The sequence below is a fragment of the Corvus brachyrhynchos genome, unplaced genomic scaffold (genome assembly GCF_000691975.1).
Source record: "Corvus brachyrhynchos isolate BGI_N302 unplaced genomic scaffold, ASM69197v1 scaffold99, whole genome shotgun sequence".
NCBI classification, from domain to species: Eukaryota; Metazoa; Chordata; class Aves; order Passeriformes; family Corvidae; genus Corvus; species Corvus brachyrhynchos.
The window spans coordinates 3,204,012-3,230,829 of record NW_008239778.1 but is presented as its reverse complement, the minus strand read 5'-3'; the positions used below and the strand labels follow the sequence as shown (position 1 = coordinate 3,230,829).

The 26,818-nt window shown below is 46.9% G+C and overlaps 1 protein-coding gene across 4 annotated transcripts in view; it reads right to left on the bottom strand.

Moving 5' to 3' along the window:
- Window positions 1-783: 783 nt before the first annotated feature.
- LOC103621627 (protein spinster homolog 2) overlaps window positions 784-26,818 on the bottom strand; it is a 98,748-nt gene continuing 72,713 nt past the window's right edge. The window contains exons 10-13 of one of the 4 annotated variants that reach the window (XR_001864864.1): window positions 20,815-20,978; window positions 20,172-20,254; window positions 5,674-5,720; window positions 784-3,904 (exon numbers count right to left, since the gene is read on the bottom strand). Coding sequence is in view for 2 of the 4 variants with exons in the window: in XM_017743050.1 (XP_017598539.1) it covers window positions 10,529-10,616; window positions 20,815-20,978 (252 nt within the window). In the remaining 2 variants the exon portion in view is untranslated. Of the gene's footprint in view, window positions 3,905-5,673; window positions 5,721-8,860; window positions 10,617-14,523; window positions 14,608-20,171; window positions 20,255-20,814; window positions 20,979-26,818 lie in introns of those variants that run through there. The other 3 variants (XR_001864865.1, XM_017743051.1, XM_017743050.1) reach the window with 3 other exon arrangements.

The window sequence follows — 26,818 nt, the reverse complement described above, 5'->3', positions numbered from 1 at the left end:
AAGTCATTTACAAGAATGATTAAGCAGAAAGCCCTGAGAAGCACTGACAAAAGGCCATCAGGGGTGATTGTTTTAAGTGACAGAGCCTTTGCTTCCGCGGTGTCCTGGCTTGGACACTTGCCCTGTGCTGAAGGAGGACACTGAAGGGAGGCACTGCAGGGTGCTGTGGGAGGGGTCTCTCCCAGCTGGTCAGGGGAGCCTCAGATACCCTTGTCTGTGTGTCACGGTAGCCCAAGGCAGAGCTGCAGGGCTCCTGATGCAGCAGGACCAGCCCTTCACTCCTTTTTTCCACAAGCCACCATCCTGTGAGGTTGGTGGGCATGGCTGCTGCAGGATCACTGGAGAAGGGCAGCCTTGATGCTCACTGTGGGACCACTTGGGAATTCATTTCCTGGCTTCCTGTCCATCTTGCTGAGCACCTGACCCATGGCTCCCACACCACCCATTTTCATCAGTCCATCAGCCAGGTCCTTTAGTTGTGCTGTAGGGAGCCTAAATGGGGCTGGAGCAGGACCCCACCTCTGTGCCCACCACTGACTCCTTCCTCCCAGCTCTGATCCTGGCTGGATCCAGCTCAGAGGGAAGAGGAGGCTGTAATTCACCACCTTCCCTGCTCCTGGTGTTATTTCTCAACAAACTCCAGGCAGGCTGGTGTCCAGGTAAGTCCTTGGCAGCTCCGTGGCTGCTGGAGCTTGGAGCATCCTTATCCCAGGGACCAGCCCTGCAGGCAGCAACCACAGGAGTGCACAGCCAAGAGGTGACACAAGAAAAGGAGCCAGGAGGTACATTTTAAATACTTTTATTTCTTAATTTACATAAAGGTATATATTTGGCTTATCTTTTTTTATACTCTGAGATTCACAATCAATTGCTCTTAAAAAATAAAATAGTCATTTGCTTCTGAAAGAAATCAGAAAACTATTTTATACTCCTCCCTTGTATAACAAGAAAATATACTAATACTCCCATACATCACATAGTAAAAGTGATTGTAAGTGCTGGTTTACCAAACAATGAAGCAAATGGAGAAGAAAACAAGCATTTGGGATGGAGCTTGGAAGAACTCTGCTTCCCAGAGCACAGCCAGATGTTTATGGGGTTTAATCACCATGACTGTAAGGGGAGAGGCTCCTGGGGCCACCCAGACCTGCTCTGGGAGCGGTGGCAGCAGGAGCCGCTTGGGTTGGCAGCTTGCTGCCTTTTGGGTCATTCTCTTGCCTCTTTGGGCAGGTCCCATTGCCTCAGTTTCCCACACTGTGTACAAACCACCTCATTGCCAGTGCAGGATCAGCTGGGGGGAGTTAATGCTTTAAAAAATCCCCTTTATGTAGTGGAGTAGAAGAAAACCCTTGTGATTAACTGAGGGGCATCTGGAGCCTCCCCGGTGCCTCTGGACACTTGCACAGACCCTGGTGAATGCAGCAAGGATCTGGAAGGAGCCTGAGCCTCCCTCTCCTAGCCTGGAATGTATGAGAGCAGGGATTCAGGGATCCCTTGGTGAAGGTAGGATGCATTTCTCACTCCTCTGTTTGCTCCCTTCCCTCTGTCCTTATTTAAACAGAATCCACAGCATTTCCTTCATGTGCACAGAGGATAAAACCAGCACGGAGCTCTGACAGGGACTGGAGCCTGTCACAAACAAGGACTGCCAGTGACATTACAGAACATTTCAGTTCCCTTTTCACTGTTGACTCCTGAGAATTGAGTTTAAGGAGAATTCCTAAGCTCTGAACCTTAGCAGAAATGTTCCATTTTGTTGACAGTAAATGCTACAACAGAGAGAGCCTATCAGAAAAGCAATTTAGGAAATGTGGTTAATCTTCTTTGGTCTCTGAGATGAAATGACTGATTGTTGGGTTGCTTTTTGTTTCTTTTTAAACAGCTTAAAAAGGAATTTCTTAATGGGAATCAGAAATTCATGTGCCTTTAAAGCCAAGTGTTTGGCTCCCAGACTACAGCTGCTGTGTTTTCCCTCCAAGTGTAAATAGTGGCACGAGGTAGGAAGTGAAGCATTGTTTGGGATTTGCTTTGCTTTGTTTTTTCTAGCACCTGCTTGCTCAGGCACTCGAGGAACACTTCTGGTTCTGGTTCTTTAGCCATGTCTTAGAGCTATTGTTAAGGTATTTCAGGTGACAGAACCCTTGCAGAGGAGTCCTGTGAGGTCTGGGGAGGAGGAAAGGCTCACAGGATTATAGGGCAGGGACTTGCTATGGGGTGAGCACCTGGAATTACAACCATCTCTGCTGTGCTGTAGGTCCCAGCACATCCTGGCAGGGAATGGGAGATAAACCCAGATTTACTAACAGTACCTTCCTGTGTCTGACTAATCTTATGGCACAACCAGGACAGCAGCTCCCAGCCTTAACTCACATCCAGTCCTGGTTTGGCATTTCCTGAGCTGATTTAGTCCTCCTTGGAGCCTAAGTGCAGCCACTTGTGAGCACAAGAGCGAGGTGCTTTCACCTGCTCAAGTTGTGCTGAACTGGAGGGGTGATCTGAACTGTGAGAGGGGGCTCAGAACAGAGGGAATGGGGGCTTGCTGAGCCAGTCCCCTCCCTGTGGCAGTGCCCTCCCTGTGGCAGTGCCCTCCCTGTGGCAGTGCCCTTCCTGTGGCAGCCTAGCCCTCTGCAGGGTCTGTGCTCCCCTTCCTCCTCCATCCAGCTGACACAGCATAAATTTGGCTTGTGGAGGCCAAGTGCAGGAAACAAGACTCCAGTGGAATGGCACCATGACACGCTTCTGCACTTGAGTCTAACCCAGTTTAGGCACTGGCCTTGTCTGAAAGCTCTCAAATGCACCTTTGTAAAGGTACAAGTGACACCCCAGTGACAGCGCCCTGGGACAGGCCAGGGTTGGGTGTGCAGGAACCCAAGCACTGCTCCGAAGGCAGTGTCAGCCACCTGCTTTGGAGTATTGACAGGGAGAATTAGCATTGACAGTCTGAGTGATATGGTATCATGTAAACAAAGCATGAGGTCACTGGCACAGCAGTATTGCACTCCCAGGCCCAAGGTACAGCCATTCAGCCAGGTGGATTTTGGTATTTTAAAAGCCTGTGAACCTCCTAGGCAAGGCTGAATTTAGCATATGGAAAACTCTAGAGCCTGTAGGGATTTCAGTCCAATGTTCTTCTGGGCCCTTCTGTGACAACCAGCAGCATACCCAGTGCAGTGAAACTCTCTCCTCTGTCCCATTGCTCAGTCTCAGTGACAGGTAGGTCACCCACTGGAAGTTTTCCTGTGGTGCCCTTGCAGGCCCTGGCACCAGGGCACTGAGAGGAGGAGGGCTATGGACGTTATTCATGTCTGCTATGGTTGCACAGGCAGCTCCAGATTTCAAATGTTTAAATAAAAACTGTTTATCTAAATATATATATATATATATCTCATCTAATGTCTTCAGCAGAGATAAAGCATCTTACAACATATTTAAATAAAAAATAATAATCTGAATTGAGCCTTCAGTGTCAAAGAAAAGGTGATGTACAGAACAGGTCCCCAACTAGTGCAGTCTGTGGGAGTGGGAGTGCTGGCAGAGCAGCAGCATTCCATAGGACACCAGCTGCCCTACAAACAATGGACTTCATTGGCTACAACTAAAACCATTTACACAATCTACAGTTGCTCACTTGGGCAGCATTTTCTGGGTCCAGTGGACAGTTGGTTTCCGTGCTCGGGGACCCCATGAATGTCCCTGCGCTCCAGGAGTTCCCATGTTCTTGGCTGCCCTGCTCGTCTCCTGGTGCCTGGCCCTGCAGGCTGGAGCAGCGGGATGGATTTGGTGCTAGAGAACCCCTCTGTGATGTGGAGCTGAAGGATCCACTGATACCCAGTCCAGAAGGGCTTCGAGCTTGAGATTGGTATGGTGGGAGCAGGAGTCCACGTGTCATTGCCTTCACTGGCAGCTGCAAACAGGGAACAGAAGGAGGTGGTTACTGGGGAAGTCCCGGGTATGGACTGGTTTTGTGGTGGGGGCCAGCTAAGGGACCCCGGGTCTCTGTGCAAGCTGGGGGCTGGCAAAGCCTGCCCATGGTGGAGGCAGCACTTTGGGATGTGCTGTAGCCATTTGGAATGGAAACAAATGCACTGTGATCCAGGCCCAGGCTGCTCCGGGAGGTGACCGGCAGCAGGTGTAGCTCCTGTGTAGTACTTAAGGGCAGGTGTGTGGGTACAGCTGCTCCTGGTGTGGGCTGAAGCAGCACAGCACATTACAGGCTCCATTTCTGTAGACTGTTTTTGACCCCCTCATTTTACTAAAGAAAAGAGGGACCACCTTGTGCCTTAAATTGTCATTTTTGAAACTGCTGTTCCTTGGAGAGCCCAGCTCAGGTGTCAGTCCAGCACAGCCCAGCTCAGCATGCTGCTGACACGGCAGAGCAGGCACTGCAGGTGGTCCAAGCTGGCTTTAAGGAGCATGTCAGCACCTATCCACTGAGGTACTACTGTGGTGGCCTATCTGGCAGCCAACAGCTTTCCTAGATAAGGGGGGCACGGAAAATGAGTTCTCTCACTGCAGGATTTCCTGTGAGAGGATCTGTGCTCCATGTTATGCAGGAAATTGCCCCTGACCTTAAAAATCAGTGACTGCTGCATTACAGAAGAATTCTCCTATGATGGTGCCCTGGTTTCTTTCAGCCTGTATAAAACTGGACCAAAAAAGAAGAAAGTGCAGTGAAAAACCTTGGTGTGCCCAGGACCTAGGTAGTCACTGGTTTATAAGGCAAGTTTCAGCAACAGCACGAAGTACTTCCTCCCAGATTTACTGATGGCTTTTTTTAAAACAAACCTCCAACTTTATCTAAAAGCTACTGTTAAATAATACTGTGTGAGTACACATCCAGCCCAGAGCCTGCAAGCTCCAGGCAGCCCTATGCCCGAATCCACTCCCCTCTGTGGAAGTAACACATCTGCTGTGCTAGAGATTGTATTAAATCTTTTCTCTCAAAAGGCCATTCTTAAATGTCTCATTGAGTTCTGATTTTCTGATTAGTCTTTCAATGCATTTAATTTATGGGAAAGAAATCTCCTCCTCAAAAACTTGCTTTAATTAATTTTGGCTCCAGTAAAATGCTGGGAAGTGTTTATCACTTGTGGCGGCTCCAAGCAGCAGCGCTGTGGCTGTGGGGGAGTGATAAGGACAGCATGACCACAAGGGACAGGGTGGGCAGCAGGAAGGGGACAGTCCCTCCGGCTCAGTGCTGTGGCCCTGGATCGAGGGTAGCAGAGGGGACAGTCCCACAACAACACGCAGGGTCGGGTGCTGCCAGGAAACACTTTCTGCAAAAAATTTGGACTATGCCAGGAATGGTGCTTTGGGAGCAGCCCATGTTTGACCCAGAGCAGGGCAGCAGGAAGTTTTGTGAACACCAGAAGGTTTGAAGTTCTGGCCTGGGACAGTCACACTGCTGGTGGTCAAGGGGACAGGGGTAATGGGCTTTTCTGCTCAAAGAAGGGAGCACCAGGTTCTGGAAGCACCTCAATACCACAAAGGATACTTGAGCTGACCCCTGGTTTCCCTGTTCTTGATCTGCTCTGCTTTGGGCTGAGGGCGGCAAAGCTGCAAACCAGAGCTGGCTAAGGAAACTTCTCTGCAATACGTAAGGAAAGAAATGGGCTGACAGGGGTTTGGAGCAGAGGGGTAGCTTGAAACCTGCTGCTGGTTTGGGTCACTTACCGTCTCAGACTTTGACAGAGGCTGGTGGCATCACAAGTTGATTCACCCTGGTGAAGGGAAAACAGAAGTGTTGTGTGAGAGCTGCAATTAGCAAAGAAATGGATTCCTAATAACATACCAGCCTGGTAAATCCAGGTTTTGGTTCCTTAACAGTGTCTAAAGAAGTAGGACATTAATAACTGTCCTGCACAATGGTATAAAGCTGAAACCCTGTCACACAGGGGTGCCTGACAGCAATGCTGACAATGGCTGGAACATGCCAAGTAACACTGCTGGCACTAATTGACAAGGATTTGGGAACGTCCCAAAGGCATCCAGACGTAGCAACTATTTCCCCAAGCCAGTACAAGATTGTACAGTGGCTGTCAGTGTCCTTCAGCCTGACAGCACAAATGTAAACAGTCATCACTGATAAAAATTAAGAAAAAATGAGTTGTCTTTCAGTTTCCAGCTCCTGAAGACCTGCTGCTGTTCCAGGCACCTGCTCCTGGGTGATGGACAGCGTCTGGCAGGGACTGCAGCGTCACCAGGCAGGAGCTGTCCCACAACTCCTGGGATGAGGGCAGCAAGGGGACAGCTCCTGTCTGCTCTGTGGGACCCAGGGGACAGCAGCAATAGTCCTATGAAGTCCATCCCTTGCACCTGCTGCTTGTCCTTGCAGTACATGCCCTGGAAAATTCAACCTTCGACGGCAGCAGCTCCTCTCCCGTCCCCTCCCATGCTGTTCTTGTTACTCAGGGCAGCAGTGAGTGCCTTTGATAGTGACACACACAGCAGGCCCCCGGGTGACCTGTCAGAGTTGTCATCCTCGGACTCTTGAGACCTTTGGAACTTGCTTTCTAGCTCAGATGCTCACTGACCTCAGTGGGAACACCTGGATTCTTACAACACTGGGAAACCCCCACCACACCTACGGGCCTGCCCTGATGTGGCCGTTTGAGTGCTTTACCCAAGGGCTCACTGGCTGTACTTGGGCAGTAGCAGCATAAATAAATCTGAGTCACAAAGGGAGAGTCTCCTCCTACCAGTGGAGGTCAGCTGTGCCAGCTTCAACTAAAAACCAAACTGCCCCAGCAGTGGTTTGTACCTCTGCTGTCAAAGGCAGCTTCTCTCTGCATCAGTGAAAGCCTTGGACAGGTGCACAGGGGACATCACAGAACTGCCACTGCCTGAGGCCCTGCCAGGTGACAAATTCTCAGGAAACATCATTCTCCTTTGGACACATTAAAACTTAGTTGTGGCTCTTTACCACACTTTGTACCTGACCCAGAACATTTTTTTGGCTGAACTGGACTCAAACATGTTCCAGGATAAAAATTAACCAGTACTCAGGGGACATCCAAGAAATAGCTGCATCAGGAATTGGTCCAGTTCAGCTCTTAACTTCACACCAACCCCACAAGTCTCCAAGGTGCACAGAAGCCTCTGTCCCTTTCCAGGCTATAAACTGAAATATTTCTGATGCAAGAGCTGACCCAAGTTTCTTTGTACAAGTCCCATCCTTGGTAACCCCACTGCACTGGAAATCACATTGTATTGGACACTGGAATTGTGCACAATACATCAGAGAAAATTACCTTAGAATGCTACAGCCAACTTCAGAAGTAGGAAGCAAGCTCTGGAATGTCACAGAACTATCACAGAACACCAAAACTCCAGAGGTTTGAGTGAGACATAAGTCATATCCCTTGCCACGTCATTCCATGTTCTTAGAGGATACAGAATCTATACAGAAGAAGTCAGTTTTGCCATGACTTTAGCACAGAGAACCCACCTGCATTGCTGACAACTGTAAACAGACACAACTTTCCTACTCATATAACAGTTCAGCCTCCTATGGGATAAAATGTACCTCCCTTTTATTTTAACATTTCTCTCAAGTTCTGCTTTATCTCTGTTTCACAGATGGGAACAGAGGCCTGGAGGGGCTAATCCTGAAATGCATTTCGAAGATTTCATGGGAAATTAGACTGCACATGACTTGTGAACCTCCTGGGGAGAGAAATGACTTTCAGGGATCACACAGGAAGCTGGTGGGCAGGAGGGAGAACTGAAATAGTCCCCAAATTTGGGACAGTGCCTCCTCAGTCCCTCTGAAGCCCTGTGCTGCAGACGGTGGTTACTGCCACAACCAATGGCAGCGGGGCTCAGCTTATGGGTTAGGTGGGATTTTGTTTACTTTTTTTAAAGCAAAGTCACAAATAATAAATTTTAAACTCTCTTAGGTGGCAAAACGTAGTGCATGGGTTTAAAATAACAAGGTTCAAGAGCATCTAAATCCCTGATTAAGTACCACTTGCCTTTCTAATAACAATAATCCCACACTGAATGGATCACTGAACAGTGGCTCCTAAATTGTTCTGTTTTCTCTGCAGTGTTTTCTTAAGATTGAGAATGTTTTCATTCCTTGAAGAGAGTAGGGTGGGAACCAGTCTGTTATTTCTAGAGGAGGAGGAAACTCACCCAAATTGCCTTTTAAGAACAGAAGCTGTACAACTTTTTTTGTTTTTTTTTACTGACTCCTCCAGCAGTTAAAAATGTGGCTGATTCTCTCTAACCCCATCACTTCCTCTCCTGTCAAACCTAAATATTTCTCCTAGATCCTATCAAGTCATTTCCATGTACTGTGACAGCCTCTATAATTCTGAAGTATTTATAAGACTGTCTGTTTAATATTAAACTACATGCTCTAGAGCTGTTAAATATTTATGCTATGTAAAATGGATCTAATTTCACTGTACCTCGGCCGGTTAGAGACCTGCATGAGGACAAGACAGCCAATTTAACTTAACAGATGACTGGCTAGGATCTTTTACAGGTCAGCTATGCTCTATTTCAGGAACTGGGCAGGATTATTCTCCAAATGCTCTGTCCCTTCCAGCCTTGCTGGTGCCCAAGCCAGCAGCTAATGGAGATTACAGGTTGTAGTGCAGCCAGCACTGCTGGGCAGTCCCAGGGATTTGAAAGAATTCCAGGGATGTGTCACCTCTGTCCCTGAGCTCCAGCCAGGAGCAGGATGTCGGGAAGGAGGACACACCTCTGTGTGCAGCACTACTGTGCCCAAGGCTCCAAGAGAGGCTGTGCTTACAGAAAGCTTTTGGGAATGCTGCCAGCCCAGTTAATGTCAAGTTTCATGCCTAAGTTAAACACCACCTGTATTTCAGTACCCTGCAGCTTTCGTGTCACCTCTGTCCCTGAGCTCCAGCCAGGAGCAGGATGTCGGGAAGGAGGACACACCTCTGTGTGCAGCACTACTGTGCCCAAGGCTCCAAGAGAGGCTGTGCTTACAGAAAGCTTTTGGGAATGCTGCCAGCCCAGTTAATGTCAAGTTTCATGCCTAAGTTAAACACCACCTGTATTTCAGTACCCTGCAGCTTTCCCAAAGCCCAGTTTTCTCACTATCTAAACAAGCCAGACTCTGGCTTTTGTAACTGAGAAGCATACTAGGAAGTGATGTCCTGGTTTTTACAGCCTGCTGTACTTAACATCACTTAACTTTTACAACCAGCAATAAAATGCTTCAGTAGGGTCCTTCTAGCCTGAAAATAACTCAGTTTTTGAGTTACTGAGCAGGATTTCTTTAGTATTGCGTTTTTGAGCAGGAGCTCATTAGGCAGACAGAAGTACTGGGGCTACAGGGGCAGCTAGACCACTGGACTTAGCAGCAACTCCTGCCAGTGATTAAGGATCCTTCTCCTTAATTTCAATGGAGAGAATTCTGTGCTTCTGCTGCAATGTGCCATCACATGCCTGTTTGAAACAGTGCTTTAGGAAGGGACACAGGGGGACCAGTCACTAATGGCAGCCCCCAGCAGATTCCTCCTTGTCTGAACTTCCTCAGACATTGTTGGGAGGTTAAAAACATCTCCAAAAGGCCTTGTGAACACACTGAAACCTGAAATCTTAGGTGATGAAAAGTTCATGGCCAGACATTCAAGGTCATACCTTGAAAGGTAATGAGAATTTATGGCCTTCATCTATGAAAAACAAATCTCTTTTTCAAATACAGCCAGTTAAAGGGTGTTTTTTTGGCATCAGAGCATAAGGGACAACACCACCCTCCACCTGTGCCTGAGAGATGATGAGCAGCCCAGCCAGATGCAGCAGTCTGCAATTCCAGCTACTGAAACAGCAGCATTCAAAGCTAATGTTGCTGCCTGAGATTGGACAAGGAAAACAGGCTAAGGATGGTCATTTGTAGCTCCACACCTGTATGACTTCAGCTGTAGAGTGAATTTTATCAACTGAACACAGGAAGGGACTTGCAGTGATGCTGCTGTTATCACTAATTCCTGCAGATAACTGATGAAAGAATTATGGAGTAGGAGAGCTGGAGCAGGCCCTGTAACAAATCAAAACTACAGCTGTTCTGCTTTCTCTCACTGTTTTGCTCAGTGCAGAAGCCAAAACAAACCAGAGATCTCTCAGCTGGACTCTGCCACACCCTGAGTGCAAACACTGGCCCCAGTCCTGCACCACCTTTCTACTAGACACTCTAGGAGGAGCAAAGCCAGCAGGCTGGACACTCCAGTTCAGGTGTGTACCTTTTATGCCCTTCATTATACAGTTTTTGATCAACAGTGCAAAAGGTAACTGCATTAGATGTTGCTGCCCTGCAGTAGCTAAGCCCATTTTCACCTGCAGTTAGCAGGAGATGGCTTTGGTTCCCTGCTCCACAGCAGTTCTCCCGGGATGCTGAACAAGCTGCCACAGCCTCCAGCTCCTCCCAAAAAAAGGCTGCAGAACATTAACCCTCACTACAACCTGTTACCTTCAGTAAGAACAGCGGAATCGAGGATTGCTCCCAGAGAGCAGCTCCTGCTCTGACTGACCTCAAGCTGTTCTGATGGTGAAGTCAGTAATTCTGGGACAAGACTCGTGATTGACAACATGAATTCCTGCAGAACTTCAGACTCCAAGTAGGCTGCAGCTGGAAACAGTGACTGAAAAGGGAAGGAGAGCAACAGTGATACATCAGGCTACAGAGCTCCTAGTGAGTGGCACAGGGATAAGATGGCACAGTTAAAAATACTCCAAATACTGAGCTTCCTGATGCATCTGACAGGTTATCCAGCCTGCAGGAATGGGCTGTTGACGGAGTTGAGGTCAGTTTGCTGAAGGAAAAGGATGCTAAGACAACTCTAACAAAATTCAACCAACTATCTGGCACAGGAGGAGTTTGCTTTGGAGCAGGAATAGTGCTCACTGTGGCTGCTGCCTGCCTGTGCTCTCATTCCCAGCCAGGGATGGGGCCTGGGGCTTTGTGCACCTGCAGCCCTCCATCCCAAGGCTCACACAGGAGCTGGTTGTGCACAGCAGCAGAGCCGCCCTTCCCTCTGGATCACTCGGTCGGTGTGGAGTGACAGCTCTCCAGAGGGGAGAGGGGCTTCTCCAGCTGCTCTGAAGAAATGAATTGCCTCAAATCCCCTTTTCTTCCTGCATGCCAGTGGGTTTAGCAAACAAAATATGATAATCATGTACAGCAAATATATTTTCCCCTCTATTTGGTTCAGCCCCTTAAAGCTGTACAGACTGTAAGATCTTCCATCTGTTCATTTAATTCAGGTGCTGATTTGTCTCCAGAGGTAGAAACATGGGTCAGCTTCACTTATTCCTCTTTCGCAGATCTTGACTGAGGAGAAAACCGGCATAAAGGAAAAATCCTTTCCTGCTATTTTCCCAGGCAGCTGCAGCAGAACAGATGTGAAGATGAGCAGTTAACAGCACAAATCAGGGTCCCAAGGACCTGGATGGAAATGAGCTCCAGAGCTCACCAGTCTGTGGGGGTACTCTGACATGGACCCCTGAAGTCTGTGAAGATGGGGGTCTCGAAATCTTGTGCCTGAGTATGTCTCTGGAAGTATAATTCTGCCAGATATTGATGGGCTTAGTATTGAGGTGGAGGGATTTTTAGTGCCACGGAAGATGTGTGTAACATCATATATTTATGTCCACTGAAATAATGGAGAAAAGAGGCAGTGGAATACCTCGCTTTTTGATTGAATGGCAAGGGAGAGAAAACATGACATAAAAAGCAGATTAGAACTATTAAATCTTAAAATAGAAAATCCTGTAGAACTTCCTGATGGCACTTGATTAAAAACATACTTCTTATCCTCCAAAATAACTGCCTCATGCTACAGCTCTTTTCACAAACCTCTGAGCTACCAGGTGTGGGGAACTATAGAACCATGGAAAGAAGGGTTGGAAGGGACCTTGAAGACCATCTCATTCCAACCCCTTGCCAGGGGCAGGGATACATTCCAGTAGCCCAGGTTGCTCCAAGTCCTGTCCAACCTGGCCTGGAGGCCTCAAGGAAACATCCATCCATTTCACTCCACTGTAACAGTCCTGGCAGTCCCCAGGAGGCTTGTAGTGGTCTGGCAGCAACTTTGAGGATGACCAAGCCAGAGCACTTAAGACACTCCTTACTGGAGCACTGGAGGTAATACTCCAACAGTTTGTCCATGTTTCTCTAAAATACATCATTTAGGCTGTGCTGGGTTTGGCTGGAGTAGATTTAATGACATTTTCCTCCCAGTGTCTGGAATGGGGCTGTGTTTTGGATTTGTGCTGAACATGGGTGATAATACAGAGATGTTTTTGTTATTCCTGAGCAGGGCTTGCACAGAGCCAAGGCCTTTTCTGCTCCTCGCCCTGCCACGCTGGTGAGGAACTGGGTGTCCATGGGAAGCTGGGAGGAGATACAGCCAGGACAGGAAACCCAAACTGATATCCACACCTTTTGACACCGTGCTCCTTATATAAAGTGAGGGGAAGAATGAGGAAGGGAACATGTTTGGAGTGAAGGTGTTTGTCCTTGCATGTAACTTGCATGTGATGGGGCCCTACTCTCCTGGGGATGGCTGAATACCCACCTGCCATGGGAAGTGGGGAATTAATTCCCTTGCTTTGCTTTGCTTTGCTTGTGGTGCAGCTTTTGCTTTCCGTATTAAACCATCTGTACTCAACCCACATGTTTTCCAGCTCTTACCCTTCCAATTCTCCCCAGTGCACTGGTGGGGCAGGGAGTGAGTGGCTGTGAGGGACTTGCTCGGGTTAAAGCCTGGCCCAGGCCAAGGACCCAACAACAAGTGAAGTGCTCTAACACACCCACAGTCACAGTATCTGCCTTGCAGATTGCTGCACAAGGAGAGGCTGCTGATAAAAGCCAATACCTCTGCAAAATGCTCTGACATCAGGAAGCAGCAGGGCTGAATTTTTCATGATTTCTTCCATTTCCTTGTGTCAGAGACTGTTTCTTGCTTGGAAGGCTGCTGCCTTCTGCTCATGCTCCAGACACCTGTGTGGGATCTGATCAGATTTTGTTTCTATGCCAGGGCAGCCTTAGCAAAGAATCTGTCTCAGTGAGAATTTAAAATCTCCTCCTGCATGGCAAAGTCCCTCCACGCCAAGAATTCTCCTTTGCAGTGTCAATGCCTGATAAGTCCATTGGTAGCATATAATTTCAGTGCCCCTTGTACATTGTGGGAAAGTGCCTTCAATCCTGTTTTACAGCTGATGAGCATTTTAGGGACAGCATCTGACTTCTTGGGGCTCACAGCAGAGAGTCAGTAGCCAAGACAGCAGGAGGACTCCCAAGTAGCTCTTGATCTGGAGCTCTTGGAGAAGTGAGCTTTGGCATTCCTATAACATAAGGCACATGGAGAAGTTCCATTCTTGCTGTAAGAGAGCACTAAGTAGCTAGGAATAGTGTAGGAATGTTGTTTTCCTTTCTCTGTGGCACAGGGGATGAACCTGGGAAGGTCAGTCTGGTGGGGAATGGGTGGTTTTGGAGAACCCAGAGCTCTGCCTGCAGCCCCTTCTGCAGCTCAGGAGTTCCCAGAGCTGTGCCAGCACCAGCTGCCCCTGTCCTTCTGCTTGGGCTAAAGCAAAGCTCCTGCTGCCAACGCTTAACTCCGACAGCACGTTTCAAACACCGTGTGAGGACCACAGCTGAGCTCAAACTGCCTGTGAACAACCACACTCACCTTTGACACCTCCCTACCCGACCTGCAGGAAATCCACAGGCTGACTAACGTGACACAGCAAATCGTTCTCTATGAGACTGTTTTCCATTTGCATGACACCAGCAGCTCCCAACTGCAGCAGCAAACCAGCATTTAAAATTCAAGTCCTAAGCTGCTATGTTCTTGGTTTGGCTAACTCTGTTTATGGAGTTACAAACATGGCCAGTAAACACGCGAGAAAACCAACAGCTCTACAAGGAGCTTTTTCAGCCAATAATAGAACTACTCACATTTTCACCACCTCTCCCCTTCATATTCTTAACACGAATTCTATATAAACCATCCAATAGTCTAATCTTGTTCCATCTGCAGTCTGTGAGTTTTTATCATGCCACTCTCAGATACACAAAACTCAGTCCTTGCCTCATTCCTTCCATCACCCCAGATCCTCTGCATCCTAATCCAGGCTTTTTGCTGTAAATTCACATGGCTTCAAAGGCCAAGGCTATCTTTACCTGGGCTAAAAAAGCCTTGTGAGTTTCTACCACTGTAGGAAACATTTAATTATTGTTCTTTTGTAAAGTCAAAACAAACAAAGCAATGATATTCTTCCCCCTAAGCAGCTGAATATCAGCAGTGAGCAAACTGTTCTCAAATATCCCTTTTTGGGAGTTGTTAAAATCCACTTGCATCTCCTGAAATCCTCAAATCCAAACTCTGCCTCAATGCAGCACTGACACATCTCTCTAAAATAAGTGTCCAGCCTCTTAAAACCCTCTGTGATACAGCTCCAGCTATTTCAGAGAAGGAACGTTCTTTTTGGCAATGCAAACTACCAGAATGGAGCACACTCAGTGTCAGTCAGCTGCCACTTTAATACCTGGGAAATGGTTAATGGAGGGGCCTCTGGGCTTTGCTGGCAACAACATCAGGTCACCTGGTGGGTCCTTTCTGTCTCCAACTGCTGCCACAGAAAAATCAGAGAAAGGGAGGGTTGACAACTCTGTGAGTCCTTCCCCCGCCCCACATAATAGAATCTGCAAAGCAAAAATAAGGTCACTTTCAAACTGCTGCAATAGGAGAACTGGGAGATCATTTTATATCCAGTTCTGCAAAAGGCTAAAAATAAGCATGATAAGAGGCAGAAGAAAGAGCCTGAAAATGGATTATTCTCATTTTCCTGTAATGCAATTTGCAGATGTGCCACATTTAAGACAGCAGAAGTGTCTGGACTAGGGATAGTTCTTTTTGTGGATTTTGCTATTTCCTCTGTAAAGAATACTATTTTTCTAGAGTTTGTACCCACCACTTTTAAAATGAAATGTTCACCAGCACTTCTACTCAGCAAGAGCTTCCACACCTGATCAAAGGTGTTAAGAGTAAAATTTTTTTCTTATTAAATGTTTAATTTTCATTTTAGGAGAAAAGAAATACCTGCTTGAGTTGTTTAAATAACCTGATTCTTGCCATGTAAACAAAGGGGTGCATGATTCAGGCTTGCGGGGCTCTCAAGTGCTGAGTGGTTGTCAGAGACTGAAATATTATAATTTATGACAAATATTTTCTTGTAGGACTTTTAAAACTGTGTTACGAAAGCTGCAGAAAAGACTACTGCACCCTGGATGGGGCCCTGACTGAGGCCTGACACTGCTCGCTGATGAAGATAAGATAAAGTAACAAACTCAGGGCTGGGGACATTCACAAAGCACAGGCTTAACAGCTCCAAGGTGGAGACCACAGCCCCAGGGCTATCAGCTGCCAGGCTCAAAAAGACCCTGCACCAAAGGGTGGCGGGAGGAGAGGCTTTGGGTGTGTGTTGGAAAAGCCTCTGGTCAGAGGCTCAGTGACTCCCCATCCTCCACTGTGCAGAGGAGCCCAGCTGAGGGGTCCTCACGGAGGGGGGAAGGGCAGGGGGGGAACAGGAAGCTTATCCACAGCAAAAGAGGTAACATGGCCCATCACAGGGGCCCCCTCAAAGGGGTTCCCAGACCCTGCACCAGAGCACCAGAGATGATGCAATAGACCCTCAGTGTTGTATGGGACAGTGTCAAGGCAGCCCCTGCAAGGGAGACACGTGGGCGTTCCCACCTGGCCCAAAGTGTGCATTAACCCACGGGATTCTGCACCCTTTAGTGTGTGGTGGTGTGGCCACAGCGGCGATGGGGGACCCTCAGCACCCGCAGGGCAGATGGAGGGGAGCAACGAGACATCGTTGGGACCCTCAGATGGGTGATGGGCTTGCACCCAACCCCTGTCACCTCTCCCTGTTCCCCCACCCCCCACGCACACTTCTTTCTTCAGTTTCTTTCTCTCTTCCTTTTCTCTTCCCTTCTCTTTGCCTCTTTTACTATTAAATAAAATACATCCATTTTTTGGCATCAACATCTAACCTCATTTGGTTTTAATCTCGTTTCTGGGAATATTTAGAACCTTCTAAGTTCTTTCTGGTTTATGCACAGAGACTTTTCTGGGTTTAAACCGGATCATAACAGGGGGCACTGGTTAAAAACTTAAATTCTTTTGTTCTGACCAGCTGTTTATTCCTGCTCTGGCTGCACCAGGGATCCACAGTGCAGTTGCATCCCACTGCCTGATCTGCTGTATCCTTGGCAAACATATCCAGCCTCTATCATGCAGAGAGGGACTGAGCCATTATAAAACTTGGACACCCATCCACCCATCCTAAGCATCTTTTCATACCTCTGGAAAAAAACAGAAAAATCTCATGTTTCCAGGTGTAAAAACAGGGATTAAGTAAAAAAGGAAAAAAAAAAAAATTAAAACAACAAAATCCTTTGAGGAGTAGAGTATCCCACACCTGCACAGGGTGGTTTTTCAGGAAGAATCCAGGTGAATTTGGTTTTCCCTCAGCAGCAGCTGGGAGTGGCCATGGCTGGGGACAGGGCTGCAGGATCACTGCACTCACTGCCCAGGAAAGGATCCTGATACACGCTAATTATGGTGATTTATATCCCAGGCACCCAAAAATTGTCACAGCTTGGGAAAAGGACTTTTTTGAATCCCTCTTCATAAGAAAGAAAGCACATTTTTCCTAATTATTGATGGAGCTTCTAGCTAGTACCAAATGTAGGCTTTTCTTCTGCAGGTCTCCAGGGTGAAGCTTTGTTTGTCCCAGTTCTCTACACTGTGATCGAGGAAGGGAATGAACACAAACCACAGACACAACTCTCAGCAGTGCTGAGCTTTTACTTCCATTTAGTGAAGCACCTGGAGTGCTCCCAGCCAGAAATGGCTCTTTGCCAGGGCTGCACAGGTACCTGTGATGGAGCTTGAGGATAAAAGTGCAATTATCAGATTTCTGATCCATTTCTGAGTGAGGGCTCTGCCACGGCAAGACTGTATCGTCTTCCAGAAAGTCTAAAATCTAGCTTGGGTCTCACCAATATTCCTCAGGCAGGGAAGAGAAGTACAGTTCAGAGTGCTGATGTTTGGAAATAAAATACAACTGCTTTAACCCTCCTCTGCAGAGGTGCAAAGCAGGAAAGAAACAGCAACATAGGCAAGTGAAATCACAGAAGAAATTGTAGTTGAGTGGTTTAAAAAACAATTGAAGTATTTATCATTCCTAGTGCCTAAGACCTCTTACAGAACCCATTCTGAACTGTTTTCTGCTCTTATCACTTTGGAAGGGTGGGATTAAATTTGTGTTATAGAACTCGTCCCCAAAATGATTGGATTATAGCACACAGTGATGTACTCTATCGTGTTCTCTGCTAGTACTGAATTTTCTAAAAGCCTCTTTAAGCTGTCAGACTTCTGAAGCAGCATGAAAATGGTTATAAAAGAATTGTGTTAAAAAATAAAAGAATTGCTATAGAAAGAATTTTTTGTCATGAATGTTTTGTGAGCAGTCTTGTTGACTGGAATTCCTGTGTTAAAAAAGTACAAAATATGCCAGGAATTGTGGCAATGATAAAAGTAGTGTGAAAGCCTGGAAATTCTTTTTTTGAAAGGAAGCATGGTGGAAACTGGAGGAAGCTTTACAGGAAAGACAGGTTGCTATCCTGGTATCTGCCCTGCCTGCAAGAAGAAATTATCTCTAAGCAAATGCCCAGAGACAGTTACACAAAGGAACAAACAAACACAGAAATCCCAGCAATAAATCCCTGAACTACACGTCACAGAAGTGTGCGAACTCAAGCAGGGACAGCTCAGTTTCCATAGGCTGTGAGAGCAGTGTTCCACTTCTCTGCTTCCGTATGAGTTCACTGGAGGGGTGGGTGGCAGCTGCCCTGTGCCCTGACCCCGGGGGTGATGGATGGGTTTAATCTCTGGCGTGTGACAGCGGCGCTCGTGATTCCCGCAGGTTAATTGATTTCTTTTGGCAAAGCCTGTTTCCAACTCCTGTTGTCTGAGCAGCAGGACTGACTGCAGTGGGAAAACAAGGCATCCTGAAATAGCAATTCCTCTGTACCCAGCAAGTAATAGGTAAGATGGAGGGGAAGACTGGCTGGGAAGAAACCAGCCTCTGCCAAGGGTGTGTGATGCCAAGTGCAGATGGCCTGACAGGTGGGAGCTGGACAGTGGATCTGGGGTCCAGCATGGAGTTTTTAGCTGCTAATAGCAAAATGCTCTGTTACCTTTCCTCTCACAGGCAAGCACAGAGATACTAACAAATAAAATAAACAAATAAATCCTGCCCCATAAATTCTGAGGAGCCACTGAAGCTGCTGGTGGGGGCAGATGGGGCCTGGTCGACAGCACAGACCCTGGTGCACAGAGGTCCCTCTGCAGTCTCCAGCCTTATTTCTCTCTTACTTCACTCTCACTTCTCAGTAACTTGACTGAAGCTGCACTCCAGGAATCTCACTGCAGGATGCCAGGGTATTTTTAACATAGGAGTGGACACATCCCAGAAAGAGTATCCTTCCTAGGAGTCACTTGAGAGAAATTATTTTGTTGACCATTATTTATGCCAATTGTTCTCCGCAGTTTGCAATACAAAATATCTGTGACTGACTAATACAAAATTCCTGACTCACATTTGTTCATGAAAGGGAAAGTTGCTAAAAGAGAAAGAGAAACAAAACCAGGTTTGACACTTGAATGTTTTTCTTCTAAGAGTGGAGCAGCGGCTGTTTGGGAGGCTGGTTGCTCTGGACGTGGACGGAGTACAACCAAAGCTGCCCAGGGTAGACAGCAACAGAGGAATAATCCCTTTGTGCAGGAGCAATTAGAGGTGTGGATGTGATCTCCCTCTCACATTAACACTGCTGCAAAAGCTGGGGTTTTGGCAAACAACTGTGTAAGAGACACCAGTGCTGGCAGCCAAGCAGAGTCACCCAGCTGGTGACCAGCCTGTGACAAGTGGTGTCTCCTGAGCAAACCAAAACCCTCTTCTTTGAGATCTCTACTGGAGCTGAGAACAGCTGGATACCACAGTGCCCTGCCCAGCATAAAGGTCCAAGTGGGCTTGACATGCTGAAAAAATGGGAGTGACCTTCAACTCATCAGTATCTGAATCCTGAACCCCTCCTTCACCACCTGAGGTGCTGCCATTCCACACTGGCAGCACGTGTGATGCAAAGGGACACAAATTTCCACCACAGTTAGAAGTGGAACGAGCACTCTCCTCTCTGAACACAGGAAAGACAAGCCCTGAAGCTTCCCTAGGATCAGGTGAGGGCCCTGAGCAAAGGCAAATGCTACAGAGGGTGTTTCATCTGCTGCACTGACACCAAATAGTCGGCTCCTTGCAGCAAAAAAGCCACCCTGAGCACCTAGAAACTTATGTTCATCTTTCTACATCTCCAGGTGGTCACTACCTGGACTGGCATGTACAGTTTATGTGCACAAGTGCAAAGCAGGGCTGGGAGGCAGCTGGAGAGCAGATCCCACCTTCCTGCCTCAAGGCATGCCAGGGAAGCTGTCAGAAACAAGGGACAGCTTTCACATCTTCCCCAAATAAGCTGCTATAGGATTTACCTCTTTTTTCTCTTAGGAAGTCCTTCCTAGCATCTAATCTCCAACTTCCCTTCCTGCCATTTAAGGCCCTTCTATGCAGATAACAAACTAGGCACACTCATCACGTCCCAAAGCCACACTGAAGTTCAACTCTGTAGGACTTCCCATCCTTATGACATGAGGTCTTGTTTTTCCACAATGTTTAAACATCTCATTATAGGGGATCTTCTCCTTTCTTTGGTATTTATGTATGTAGTAAAAGAAAGGTGGAACTGCACTTACAGGGGCACAGCACCGTCCGTGGCACTGCTTCCAAATCTCTTGCATCCATCTGATAAGACAGTGTGAGCCAGAAAGTATCCCCTAAGCTGTTCACACACTTACATCAACCTCCAAACACCTAATTTTCCTTCTAGCTGTACTATGCTTAGAGTGATATTCCAGGGCCCTTCTCCTTAAGGTAAACCAAGACTCCCATTCTCCACTGGGGAAAAAGCAAAGGCAACTTACAGTCAACACCAGACTAGTCACCTATGCACGTATTCAGCATGACATTACACACAGTAACTCTTATTTTTCAACAATTATGAGAAAGAGACTAACCCCAGAAGTTTGTATGTCATGTGGAAGCGTCTTCTGAATTACTGTAGTTGCCAACCGTGAGATGATCCGAATCGGTTTCTTTACTGAAAAACAGTAGCTTTTTTTTCACAGAGCTGCAAGAAGGGACTGGGAAAGACTCTTTATCACAGCAACCCTTGAGCGCACATGTTCCCACACACAGCTTGCTTCCTCCTTGCCTCATGTTCCTGACTGCCAGAGGTGGTGAGCGGGGCTCCGGGGATGGAGGTGGGCAGGTGCAGCCTCGACCACCAAGCTCTGGGAAGCACCTCCTGCTCCTCACCTCACACTCCACCGGTTCCAGCACATGGCAGCCCCTCACCACGGACAGCCCGGGCTGTGACATGCTCAGGCAAGGGTGTAAGGGGCCTGTGCTCCCCTCTGAGCCATGTGGCCAACAACTGAGATCCACCAGAGCAGAAGCGTGTAAAGGATGCTCAGCCAGCACGACCCAAGCCCCTGTGCTTCGTGCAGCCTCATGCACTCTGCTGAGCCCAGGTTCTTAACACACAACCCAACATCCTTTACCTGGAAGGACCAAGGCCAGGGGCAGAGTACAAGCATAATGTTCAAAAGAGCAAACAGGCTGTGGTGCCTCCGCGTTCGCAATGGCCAGGCTACTCACTGTTGTTCAGCTTTGGCTCGGTCACTTAGGAAGAAGAGGGCTGTGGCCAGGAAAAACATCCCTCCCAGGACAACGACAAATGGGCAGAGCATGAGTGCGTAACCCAGGCTGAGGAACTCCCAGACTGGGGACTCCTTTGTGCTTTGTCGTATCAGGTCGGAGATCTAGGAGAGAAGGGCAAAAAAATTAGTCACTTAGATGAAAAAGAGACACAGTAACAGTGAAGGGAACACGATTCCCGAAACAACCACCCACCAAACGTGTGAGGTTTAAAATGGAACAGTGTGTTCAGCAGAAGTTGAATGTCCCTTGCACCCTTCAGCCTTCCACACTGGAGCCTGGGCAATTTATGCTGTGAGCAGCTTGGCAGGGGATCTCCTCTCCCTGTCACTCTTCTGGCCTGATCTAATATTCTTCCCACAGTCCTTTCCATGTTCTCCCAGGCTGCATCAGTGACAGCATCTGTGGGTGTCTGACCTTGCTGTACTTCCCAAACACCCTGGGGAGCCAGCAGGGCCATGCCGGTGTTGCTCAGTGGGTGAGGGAGTGATCAATCTTCTGCAATTCCTATCAAGTCCTGCTTACTCCCACGTCTGACCTACCTTTCAGCAAAGGGAGGTATTAAATTCCATTTCTGTGTACTGAGTGGGAAGGAGGGGAAGGTTTTTCAAAGTACAAAAAACCAGAGATCCCATCTGATTTGGGGAAACAGAACTTGAACATGGGGGGTTTATGAGGTATGGGACTCATTCCCTCTTCCAACCTCCCAAGCTTGAAGTGTAATTGTGTGCAAGACGTGGCTCTGTCCCAGGCTCAGGTAAGGGGCTGTGCTCGCACTGCACACCACCAAATTTATGGATTAAGGCAACCTGCACCTTCTGACAACCAAAAAGCATCATTACATGAAAGTGAACACAAATTTACACCTACACAAAGGAGCAGAGACATGCAACAGCATTATTTACTTCATTATGAAAAGCTTTTGCTAGAACTCAGTAAAATTTAATGCATGTCTGTAGCTAAAACTACCATATTCACTGCATATTTACTGCCCAGTGAACAACTTTGCTTTCCATAAATCCAACAGAGAGGTAGCAGCAGTTGGGGTAGGTCTCAAGGCATTGGGTATTTAAATGTCCAGCTCTGGTTTTATCCATGACCTTTTGTTGGGGGAGAAACACTAGTTTATACCAAAAGACTGCAAGGAATTTGCAACATAAAATCCTATTGCTGTGCACACACGCAAATCAGTTCCAGAAATAGTCAAAGCTTGTGCAGCAACTTTAAACTGCCACATTACTGGTAATAGAAAAGTTGGAGTCAAACACAACCTACAAGCAAGTTCTAGCATTCAAGACTTAAATATTGACAGTGAAGAGAGGAACTGTGACATGCAGGAGAAATCACCAACTCACACTCTGCAGAAACCTGGAAGGTAAATGTGTGTGAAGAGATGCCTCAGCAGAGCCAAGCACAACAGAAGGTCCCAGAAGGATGATGCTCATGGGGACTCAAAAGAACAGGTCACTGAGTGTGTTTTAGCTGAGAGACTCTGGAGCACTGGAGGTCTCAGTGTGTTTATGCCCCTCTCACAGCTTAGCCTGGCTCCCACGGAGGGACGGAAAGGAGGAGTTGCCAGCCCAGTGCTGGAAGTGACACCACTGCACATGCTGGAGCTGAGGTCTGTCCTACAGGATGGAGCCCTCTCAAGTAAAGGGGAGTGAATTAACACTGGAAGAGTGTAACTACAGAAAGAATTGAAGGGTTTTAGCCTGATTTCTCTGTTTCATTCCCTGCCCTAGAAAGGATGAGGAGAAAATTTCAGTGCTTGGGATATAGAAGAGTTCTAGTCCTCTCAAAAAGAACTTTATTCACAGTGTAAAAGACACAAAGAAAAACAAGAGTGCTACAAACAATTCTCATGTGAGACTGAAGGAAAATAACACTGACCATTAGTCTGAGAGATTTATTAAAAAATAGCAACAAGACTTGTATGTGAAAAGAATGCACCCCCAAAAAAGCAGCAGAATGTTCTCTGCACCCAGGAGACAGGGACATCAGCTGGTCATTAATTCCCTTTTGTATCCAGACACCTTAACTCCAAACATTTCCCTTACTCTTCATTATGAACCAGAATTTAGCATTGAGTCAACCACTCTGTCAGGCTGCAATAGCCAGAATTGAGGATATTCTAAAATAGAAATCTAGACATTCTAAACCACTTTTCATTTTTGGGAATGGATACAATTATTCTCCAAAAGGACCAGACAATAAATCACTTGACAAATTGACGTGATAAGTCAGCAGCAGAGGATGAAAAGCCAAGGATGTGCTCCTGATTGCTTTCTTCATGGATGGCATGACATTCTAGGCTAAAAACCAGCTTTGAAAATGTAAAGCCTCCAACAAATAAATCTCCCAATGCAGTTTGTCCCACACCTTTCCTTCTAAGGCACTGTGTTGACATTTTATAGCAACAAATCATGTTATTATTAAATCTGCTGTATTTTTCATTTTTAATCAAACACGTTCTGTAAATGCACAGTTTATAAAAAAATATTTCTTTCAAGGCATAATTCTTTCCACCAAGCCTCCTGGGCTTCCTCATCCAGGTTCCATATAATTCCCTCCCCAGTGTCTTCATCTCTTAACTCCAGAATTTTATCAGGGCCCACATATATGTTTTTGCTGTTAAAAGTCACCATTCTCTGTTTTTTTGTTCCATTCGGTTACAAACCACCTGCTAAGGCTGGAACTTTGGCATCTCCCCTCAAGAGGACACAGAACACAATTACAGACCTGGGCTCCAAGAATGACACACCGTTTGCCAAATGGTCTGCTTTGTATTGCCAATTTTGGGCTTTCCAGACTCCTCACAATGACAGCATCCTGAGCCGGCCAACTGTGATTTGGCAAGACCCAATCAAGCATAATTTTTGGTGTCTTCTCTCTAACATGAGTAACAAACTGCGGGGGCTGTGCGTGGCCGGTGCCAGCTCTGCAGCACAGAGTCATGTGTGGGATTCCTTCCTTTGTTTCTCCAGCTGGGAGATGGCAAAAGGCTTCAAAACATTTATGCAGAATGTGGGGGTGGAAAATCAAGAAGGAAGTCCCGTTGCTGCTCTGCAGTCTAATCACAAGTCTTTGATACCAACATAACTATGAAAGTTCATATCTCCTCCCTCGCTGTGTAGCGCAGAGCTCAGACCAAGAGGAATGACTTTGCTAAATAAACCTCAGCTTGAGGCATTTTTACAGCAGAACACGGCCGGCGTGTGCTCAGCCGGTGGCAGCCACTTGGATGGAGTCCAGCTGGAGACAGCTCCTGCTTCCCGGAGAACCAACAGTGCAGCTGCAACGGGCATGATCCCAACCCCAAATCCCCAACTGTGTCTCCATCTGAGTGCAGCAGACAACAGAGGAACAAAGGGAAACTTCGTTACTTTCTTGGGAAGCATGTGGTGTGTGCTTTGGAACAGAGGACAGGCCATGGACACAGTAGAAGCCAAGGTGGGCTGAAGCCCAAGGAAGGCATCTGGATTTTGTGTTTTGTCTCTCCTGAACAGCCTGGGCAGGTAAATTAACTGATTTATTAATTACACAGTGTAATGGTAACAATCTCTGAAATCACTGTTTCGCTTCCTCTCTCTCATTGCCGAGTCAATATCTCAATTCCTCTGCAACTGGCTTTTCTAAATTTGTGATGTTGCCACTTGGGCACAAATCCTGCTACATGAAAGGGTATTTCTGGCACAAATACCTGATTTTCATGACTACCAGTTTGATACAAGCCAGTGCTCCCTGGCTGATCACTTCAGTACAGTTCCTTAACACAGTATTCCCTGTAACCCCAATGGTTTGGGATCCACCCACTCTGAAGTCAGAGTGAGTGTGAAAGGTTTCTTTGATTTTCTAAAAAAATTGAATATGAATGCAAATGAAGATGACAAAGCAAAAATGAGGGATTTTATAATGTAAACAATTTGCTGGGCCTGTGGGGGAGCAGAAGCATTTACACTGTGCTAAATGGCTTAAGGAACAATTTATAATAACAGGAAGTAAACCTGTTTTTTTAAATTATATTTTCCCCCTCCCAGGATGATCAGGCTGCATTAAATACATGGTGCTGCCTTGAAAAAGGCTGCAGTAAATTGAGATGCTCCATAGGGGTGCTGCTTGCAATGCCAGGACATGGAGTCGGTACATCTGGGGGTGAGAGCAACATCTGCCCCATTTGCCCTAGAGAGGGTTAAAAGTCTCTTTTCTTCAAGTCATTAACTGCCTTTCTCTCCAGTGTGGTCTGCCCAGGGATTTTCTAAGTTAACACTGGACTTTCTCTGATCCCAGAGGGAGATGCCTAATACCGTGGGGAATGTGGAGGAACTCCCATGACAGGGCCCAGGCAGGTGAACTTGCAGGGATGGATGGGGGTGCCCATTCCCATGTACAAACAGGTCTGTGGCACAGGTCCTTTAGCAGCACCCCTGTCCCCACTTCTCCTGGCAGCATGGGCCCCTTCCCTGTCCGTACATCCCAGGAAAGCGAAGTGATTCCTTGTGTTAAAGAATCTGGACACTTCATTCTGAAAGGTGCTCAGCACCATGAAAACTGCCTGTCTTGGGAGTGTGCAGGATCCTTGTCAGCTCAGAGGAAGAAAACACTTATTTAAGGAGGTTTTCAGTGCACAGAGGAGTAGCAGAGCACATGGGACAGAGCTTGAAATACTCAAGTGCAACAATGACCTGCTCTGGATTTCTGGGCTTTCTCTAATGAGATACTTTCACATACATTAAATATTTATCGAAAATACCGAGAACCTGTACATCTAACAAAGTAATGAACATGACAGATGCACAGAGCTCTGGAAAAAGACCAAAGCAGGCTGTGAACCCTTGGCACAGAGCATTTTATAGATGGGAAGTCATTTGGTACTTTACTGGCAGACTTAAATCTTGTCTGTTGCTGAGTCATAAGAAGTGGGAAGCTTGTTAGCTCGTTGCAATGAAGAGATAAATCCCATGAGGATTGGTCTCCAGGTGGTTAATTCTCCTCTTATTTTTCAGCTACAGCTATGTCAAAGATTTGGCCTTTCAGTGCACTATGAAAAAGGCTTTTAATTACTCAGTCAGGACCAGAGAAATCCTCAACTTAAAGTTACTCCCTGAAGAAACAGGTAATAAGGATGAGGGGCTGGAGGTTCTCATCCTCACACTATTTCCCTGGCAAGCACAGCAGATGTTCAGACTAGCAAGGCCAAGTCCCATTTTACCCACCACAGTGTGGGTCATACACAAGCATGAACATGGGAAGAGATCTCTACAGGAGGAGTGATGCCATCAGGGTTACACCACACCTGTCAAGCAGCTGGGACTCGGTAAAGAAAGAACAATAAAAACCATAAAGGTGTATCACATTTCATCTACCAGCTCTATCAGGGGATGGGAGATGCTGCTTATACAGACTCAGGTACACTATATCAGAACATGCTGTAAAAGGCAACAAGATAGAGACCTATGTTCCATCCTCAAGAGCAGTGGAATATCTCCTGATGGTCCATGAAACAGAGAGCGATGCCTGTCAAAATACTCAGGAGAGTATTTTGCACATTTTTGTTACAGGACATTACTGCCTTTTTGACCTCAAGTTGATCCCTGCTTTGACAGGAGAGTCAGGACTGTGTAACCACCAGCAAGCACCCAATGGACCATATTTGAGGAATGGCTGCATGGGTCAGACAGGAACAGAACACGCAGACTGCAACATCACATCCCAACTGGATCCACTTTATTGCACTACCCTGTTTTTAAGTCAGACAGAAGTGGATTTGACTCCCAGTGGGCTGTGGCCTGTTTTAATCTAGCAAACTAAACTGGAAAAAGTGTTCTTCCAGAGTAAGCATGTCCTACTCTGAAGCAGCCACAGCATTTTAAACCATAAAATATGAATTTTAAACCATAATACATGAATTCTGCTTTCTCAGGCAGGCAAGTCTTTACACATAGAG